This window comes from Daucus carota, chromosome 9 (genome assembly GCF_001625215.2).
Source record: "Daucus carota subsp. sativus chromosome 9, DH1 v3.0, whole genome shotgun sequence".
Lineage (NCBI taxonomy): Eukaryota > Viridiplantae > Streptophyta > Magnoliopsida > Apiales > Apiaceae > Daucus > Daucus carota.
In genome coordinates, this window is record NC_030389.2 from 11,488,201 (window position 1) to 11,496,463 (window position 8,263).

The following is an 8,263-nucleotide window of genomic DNA, read 5'->3' on the forward strand; positions in this document are numbered from 1 at the left end:
CTTCAGAACAACTTTCCCAGTGCTTTTGCTAACCACTTCACAGTGTTCTTCAAAAAAATCAACATGATACCCTCTGTCACAGATTTGACTTATGCTGAGCAGATTGTGCTTAAGTCCTGAGACCAGAGCTACAGATTGAATGATGACATTTCCAAGATTGATATTGCCATATCCCAAAGTTTTCCCTATGTTGCCATCTCCATAAGAAACATTTGGGCCAGCCTTCTCCACAAAGTCTGATAGCAGGGCTTTATTTTCTGTCATGTGTCCTGAGCATCCACTGTCCAGAACTAGGATGTTTTTCCTGTTGCCCTGCAATCACATACCCAACTAATGATTAGTTTTAAGGACCCAGACTTGCTTGGATCCTTTGTTCTTGTTGAGTTTGTTAACACTAGCAGCGGAAGATTTATCAGAGTTTAAATCAGAGTTTGTGCTAACAGACTTTTTAACAGAGTTTAAACCAGGAGAATCAATCTTTTTCTTCAAAGAAGGTTTCAATTCATAATAGTCATAGTATAAACTATCATATTCCTTACAAGTGTAGATGGAATGCCATAAACTACCACAATGAAAACAAGGATTTTCTGGTCTAGATCTAGTATTCCTAGTCTTAACTTCTGATTTGGGAGACATAGCACTTATGTCCTTATTCTTCCTGCAAAAAGAAGCAAGATGATTAGGATTACCACAATTATGACAAGTTTTCCTATGAGCATTTGGAATAGGCATATAATTATTGCTTTTGTTTATTTCTACCTTCCCATTTCTATTTTTCCTAGGTTCCTTAATCATGTTTTCTTTCTTAACCTCCTTGAGCTTATGCTTAAGCTGTTTCTGAGTCATTAAACCAATGTTGACCTGTTTAGGTTTATCAGTCTTTGGTTTGTCCTGAGCCTTTGATTCTTTGGTTAAAGAACTATCACCAGAGAGAGGTAGGGTTTTGGTATTGATAGAGAGAGGAGACTGTGTTTGGGTGATACAAACCTGACAATCTATAGGAGTATTTATAGGTGCAGAGAGTGTTATGCGCTACTCTTTTTCATAATTAAATATCATTAATTACGGAATCGGTGTAATATCTGCACGCTACCCCATTCTATAAATAATCTGAAACAGTATCAGATTAAAATATATCAAGATATACACCATATCAATTAATCTGAAACAAAATCAAAATAATATATGCCATAATATTTGAGTCAAATTCCAATGAAAATAATAATTTCCATTATTAAGAATCATATCTCACATATCTCTTAGTCATAATACTCAAAATTATACCCACATTTTCGGACAATTAGGTGGCGAGAAAGAGATGAATTTACACCGAAAAATATATAAGAAAATTAAAGGGAAGCCAACACTTACGTATAAAAACATCTCACCTTCAAATCTCTCCCCACCAGTCATTTATAAAACACACACTGAAACTGTCAAACATAACATCTTGAATGGCGCTACTTGCTTCAGTTCATGCTACTCCATTGTCTCTCATCTCTATATCAAAACATAACCCTTTTCCTCCAGTTAGAACAACAAGTCACTACAGAAGGTTAACTTTAAGTTCATCATCTTTGTCATCTGCATCACCATCTCCAGCTGAGAGTAGTGTACATGTTTCATCAACTAGTTCTACCTCAACAGCAAAACTACCATCATCTAGCAAAACCCCTCCTGATAAGGTGGTAAGTTATGCGGTTTCGAGCAGCGGAGGAAGCCCAGTTGCTCGGTTTCTTCGTTCTACCGAGGCCAATATTGAACGGGTAAGTGTGTGATTATGTATTTATGTGTATAATTAGGTGTGGTTTATTGTAGTTAGATTGTATGGTTTAATCTGTTTGTGTTAATGTTGAGCCTATGGGTCTTGAAATTTGGATTGGAAATCTTGATTGATTGTGAATACAGAATAATTGTAAGAGTGCGTTTACTTATATTTTAAGTGATGATATTATATAAAGAGCTAATGGACATGGGAAAAAAAATAAAAAATTTGAGTCAGGGTGAATAAATTTGGCCGGAAATTAATTTGGCATGGTACCAACTACCATGCTACCATTATACCATTAAATAATAGTTTGCTTTCTTTTAATCAAACAGAGCATGCCATGCGAATAAAGATGAAAAACTGATTTATACTAGCTTATGCGTGTTCGCTCTTTGCTGAGTATTGTGACAGAACCAACCAGGGTATTTGGATAAAGAACTGATTTTCTCGTGTATCAACTTATCTTGTGTTTGGTTGGGGAGAATGGAATGGAATGACCGAAAATAAATGAAAATGGTAGAGATATGAGGAAAGTTTTAAAAAAAAAATTGAGTGAGTGCAAAATTGTTATGATAAGATTTGAGAAGAAAAATGAGTATAGGAAGGAATGGACCATTCCTTCTCAAATTAGGGGTGTGATCTCTAGCTTAGGGTGTAAGGAATGAAATGGAGGAAGGAATGAAATTTATAAACATTTGGAATGAAATTTATAAACATTTGCCCCTACATATCCTCTCTTGTTAGATTCCTCTCTTGTTATCGCCTTAACATATCCTTTGATTGTTAACAAAATAAAATTAAAAAGTAAACAAGTTATTTGGGCTTTGCCCCATTTCAGCCTTAAATTTCTTTTCTTTGTTTTAATCGATAGGAGGAAAGACAAAAAGAAAAAGAATTTGACTGATCCCCCTGAACTCACTATAGGATATAAACCAAAACAAATTTATGACTAAAAAGACTCTGTTCAGCACTCAAAAAGAAAAGACTCTGTTCAAGCTTAATAAATGTAAGACTACATATATGTAAGAAGGTAGTGGTTCAGCCAAGGTTTACTTGGACCAGTACACTGGTGCTTGTTTTTTTCCTGTAATTTAAGATTAGGCTGAGGTTCATACAGGTATCAGAACAAATTTTTACAAGCCCGGATTGGTCTGCCTAATCAAGGTGCTATAGTTGGAGACCTGAAAGCTGGTATTGTGGATGTAATTTCATATGCAAAGGTCACTACACGTCCTATCAAAACCAATTCTTGAAAGCTCAGTTTGAGTTATCTGATCGAATTTTCGTAGTTGGGGTCTAAAGACTGTGTATATCTCATAGTGGCCGTAGTGGCGAAAGGTGGGAAAGACTGTAAAACCTTTTCCTCTATTAAAAGACGCAGAAACCTTTAGTTTCTATATTAATGTACAATATTACTAAATTGGCGGCAAGTAATGATGGTTTGTCTGAGTTTATCACCCAACTCATGGTATATGTACCCCCAATTTCTAGGCTTTATATCCATGTTTGAGTGCTTTAAATCAATAATATTAATGTGATGTTATCGGATAACCTCTTCAGCCTTCATATTCTTTGACCTATTGCTGATATCAAGATATTTCTGGATTAATATGCTTTTAAAACCCCTATACCAGGTAATACTATTGGTTATATCTCTATCTAACCCAAAATGTGTACCCTTGATGTGTCTTTTATGCGCAGTCTACTAAACATTATTTTTTTAATGAGCAGGTGATATTTGACTTTCGCTTTCTGGCACTTCTAGCTGTTGCGGGTTCATTAGCCGGTTCATTATTGTGCTTTCTCAATGTAATTTTTTCATTTACCTTATAATTTATATTGTGATGAACGTCCTAACTAGAGAACTATAGATACTTGGTCCTTCATTAACATTTACTTCATTATTTTTCAATTAGTAAGCTTACTTTTCTGTTTCTAACTGGTAATGGTTTATTTTCTTTTTATAGTAGCTTAGCTTGTATATGTTACTCAATCAAGCAATGTCAGGACGTACTGTTTTTAAAGATAATTACTTTATAGTCTCAGAGTAGCTATCACTAAGTTTCTGATATGAACTTTATACCGAGTTTGGTTCTACTCTGACTGAATTCATGATAAAACAGAGGAACTGTTAATTATTATAAGTTGGTATCCTTTTTAAGCGTTTATTCCAGGCCTCTTTTTTACCTTTGGATGATAATTTCGAAATTTACAATGTATGTGATCCATAAGAAATTCTTCAAGATCATGAAATGTTTGATCGTTGGCTGTGAAATTGAACTGCATTAAAATGGAATAGCATATGTTACGTTTTCTATAATACCTGGATTCGAAATTGAAGGAGTTCATTTATCTATTGTGCTCTTGTCAAGTATATCTAATTGAGAGGAAGGAACTCACAGAAACAGCAAGTTAGTAATACTCCTGTAGAAAGTATTAGTCTTGCTCAATGACTTTATAAAGAGATCGCTGCATTCCTCAAAAAATCCATGTGTAACCTAATTCTGAACAAATCTAAAGCACTGGAGTTGGTAGTATTGCATTGATGCTGTACTTCTCTTTCCCCTATTGCTAGATCATTCGGCTTGTCTTGATGTAATGTGGATTGTTTAATCTGTGAAAGCATAGATGCCATTGTTGTTTTATTCATACATATATAAATTAGCATGTTTACGTAGTGTTTATAAGTATGTCTGTTGTGGATAATACAAAATTTGTCACCTGTGTATTCGTCTTTTGCAATTTTATACTAGCTTCGATTGAGATTCAGTCGCATTGACAGCTTCAATTATCTTTAGGGTTGCGTTTATATTGTGGATGCATACAAAGTTTACTGGTCAAGCTGTTCTAAAGGAATTCATACTGGACAGATGGTTCTCCGTTTAGTTGAAGCTATTGGTGAGTTCCTGAAGCTCTACTTATTCTCCTGCAGTCCTTTTCTTCTTCACAAGTTCATGGACGACTGGACGTTCATAATTATTCAAATAGTTCAAATGTTTAACTCATCTCAGAAGTTATTAACATTAGACCACTACGCTTTAATCAAGTAAGAAAGTATTTACTGAAAATCCAAAGTATAACTTGCACCAGGACCCTGTGATTTCCCCCCTTTGGTCAATTCTTTCTTACAGTAGAAGAGTACTAGAGCTTTTATTTTATATTAAACCATGTTATACTCTTCCGGAGAAGTTTGAATGGTAGATGGGAATGGGAATGAGTATCCCAAGGGGTGTGCAAGAAATGATTTACCCATCAAGTGGGAATGGGGTTCCCATTCCATACTACAAAATGGCTAATCCAAACACCAACACATGGGTTTGAGGTTCCGATTGCCGTTGGTTAATGTGCCCAGTTAACGGGAATTGGAACCTCAAACCCATGTGTTGGTGATTGGATTAGCAATTTTGTGACACGGAATGGGAACCCCAATCCCACTTGGAGAGTAAATCAGTCCTTACACTCCCCTTGGGATACCCATTCCCATACCCTTCATTCCCATTCCCATTCCCCCTCACGATCCAGACGCCCCCCTAACTTCTGTAAACTCATGACTAGCTCTTCCAGTTTTTCTGGTTCTCCTGATATCTTAGAAAACTTCTTAGTTATGAAGAAAACTTTAAAAGATCTACTGGACTTGGTAACAAGTATATTACCGACTTGTAATTATATTTTCCTCATTGACGCTGACTACGATGTTTGATTTCCCACTTAATGCAGATGTTTATCTAGCTGGTACTGTCATGTTAATATTTGGTATGGGTCTTTATGGATTATTTATCAGTAATATTCCAAATGATGGCCCTCCTGAAACTGATCGTGCCCTTAAAGGATCTTCTCTGTTTGGGATGTTTGCTTTAAAGGTATCCCCCCCACCCCCATCTTTTATATGCTCGTTTTCCTTTATGCTTAATTTAGTAGTTAGATGCATGCATAATTGAGGAGGTTTCGCCTGCATTACCCTTGTGACATGAATGTGCACCTACTTGAGCCTGATAGATCAAGTAGAATATAATTCTCACCAGATAGTTACGTAACTGCTTATAGGAGAGGCCACTATGGATGAAAATCAGTTCGCTTGACGAATTAAAGACAAAGGTGGGACATGTGATCGTCATGATTCTTTTGGTAAAAATGTTTGAGAGGAGCAAAATGGTGACCATAGCCACTGGTCTTGATTTATTAAGTTACTCTGTATGTATTTTCTTGTCCTCTGCTTCCTTGTACATCCTTCACAATCTTCACAAGGGAGAATAAATGTACATAATATCTCTAAACATATATCGAACCTAAATGTTAATAGCCAAAGAGGGAAAAAAAAAAACAATCTTAGTCTGCTGTGGTAATTGTATTCCCTCACCATTATGTCTTCATTGTTAGTACTACATGGTAATATGGTATAGTTTGTCAAAACCATTTTTCTCATGATGATCAGTACAGACTTGCAATTAGTACTGATTTACTTGCATTAATTTGTTGAAAGCATATATACCCCAGAATAATCATCACAAACTTGCATCAGATTCTTGCACCAGAGCTCTAAAATTATGATCACCTTAAGTTCTATGTTCATCGATATTTTTAGCATGTAAAGTAGCCCAAATACTTCTAGACGATAATTTCTTGCATTTAGAGATGTTCAGCCACTTCACATTCACAAAATACTTCTCCAATCTTTACCCAATTGGTGAGAACAGAAGTAAACAGGTTATACGGCAGTATTGGGCGGTTTGACTAAACTTATTTTTTAGAATTATTTTGAAAAAAAGTGTGTAATTTTTTTTTTTCTAATAGAAGTCCTTATTTTGGTTGTCAAATATCAAATATGAAACACATGTTTAACATTTATATTCAAAAATATTATAAAAAAGTGCATTTCTTATAAAAATTAGCCCTCAAAATTAAAAAGTTGAGTTTGTACAGTCCACATATATGTTCGGATAATTTCAACTTATTAATGACTTATGAGTTATTATAATTGAAACAATAGAAATAAAATAATTTGTTAGTAATTAATGACTTATGTGTAATTTTTATCAAACAAGTTTGAAAAATTAAAGTCAAGTGATGTTTAAAGTGTGTTCTCCATCGAGAGAACTTTGCGAGACAAGACATGCTGAGTTACTTAAAATAGTCGAGGGATAAATGAGATGTTATTATTGGAAGTTTGGATATTTTTTTTTGTCACAAGATACTTTCTCGTATACCGAGGAGTACAATAGCCGTAGTCAGGAGTTTCTTTCGTTCAAGAAAGTTTACTATCTAATCCTCGGACATGCAGAGATGACCGGGAACACTAGACAATAAAGCTTTAATGTTCGAAAAGAAAACATCGTAAGAGGTCTCGCTGTCATTAATCCATCCTCTCCTACCCTGAAAAATACAATACAAAAAACATTATAAGGTCATGCCGCCAATAAAATAAGAAAACTATTTAAAATGACAGATTAAAAGGGTCAAAAACCATAATTAAATTAAGAAAATAAGATAAGTATATAATATAATTTTTTAAAAAGAACAGTAAGTCAAAACTAATGTTAAACAAATCATAAAAATCTACACCAAAGAGATAAGAGATCTCTTTGGTTAGATACATAATAAAATAAATCCCATCTGAAAATAACTGACACATATAATAACAAAAATTTAAAATAAGAAAATATAGTTTGGATATGGAAAACATAGTTAAAAAATATCTAGTCAAATATAAGACAAAATCTTGACAAAACAAATGTATCACGATTATAGCTAATTATCATTATCAATGCAATACAAGTTTGGTATACACCAATCAAACAACCAACCATTAATGGCGCAATAATACCTCATTAAGGCACAATAAATTTGGTATACACCAATTAATCCATCAACCATTAATGGCGCAATAATACCTCATTAAGGCACAATTAATCCATCTTATATGGCCTCATGAATTATGAAATTCAGGTACAATAATCAGCAATAAAAATATTCAAATTAAGGCATGTAGAGAAAGTCAAATTCCAAATTTGAGCAAATTTAAAAAGAATCAACTTGCCATTCAAAAAATAAAATTAATATCTACAATTACTATTACTAAAATCAACCTATCCAAAATTTCAATACTTAAAACTAAATCATGCAACAAAAATAGTCAATCAGAATAATCAATGAGCACTAATTTAGTCACCACTACGCCACCTCCATTACCACCGTCCATGAACCTCCATTACCACCGTCCAAGAAATAGCAAACATTCATCAAGAACACTAGCGAAAAACTAATACTCAAAAAGAGGATACTAAACAAAGTATAACTAATCGAATAAATTTAAGTAGATTGCACAAATCCAATCTTCTCAAAATCAGACAAAATAGATAGAAGTGACAATATACCATTGAGAAAATTAATACCACCGGAAAAACATTTAACAGACCACTTCAAAACGCCCAAGTAACATAACATATCCTAAGATTATAACTATTTAAATCTTGACATATTGAAAGATAAGAATCCGAA

General features: G+C 34.0%; 1 protein-coding gene across 1 annotated transcript; it reads left to right on the forward strand.

The window, feature by feature from the left end:
- The first annotated feature begins 1,379 nt into the window (after positions 1-1,379).
- LOC108200355 (uncharacterized) lies at positions 1,380-6,190 on the forward strand. The gene is made up of 5 exons (XM_017368478.2): positions 1,380-1,766; positions 3,500-3,577; positions 4,567-4,666; positions 5,486-5,628; positions 5,813-6,190. Exons 1-5 carry the CDS (start codon positions 1,455-1,457, stop codon positions 6,020-6,022), a joined length of 843 nt encoding a protein of 280 aa, XP_017223967.1. The 5' UTR covers positions 1,380-1,454; the 3' UTR covers positions 6,023-6,190.
- Positions 6,191-8,263: the final 2,073 nt, after the last annotated feature.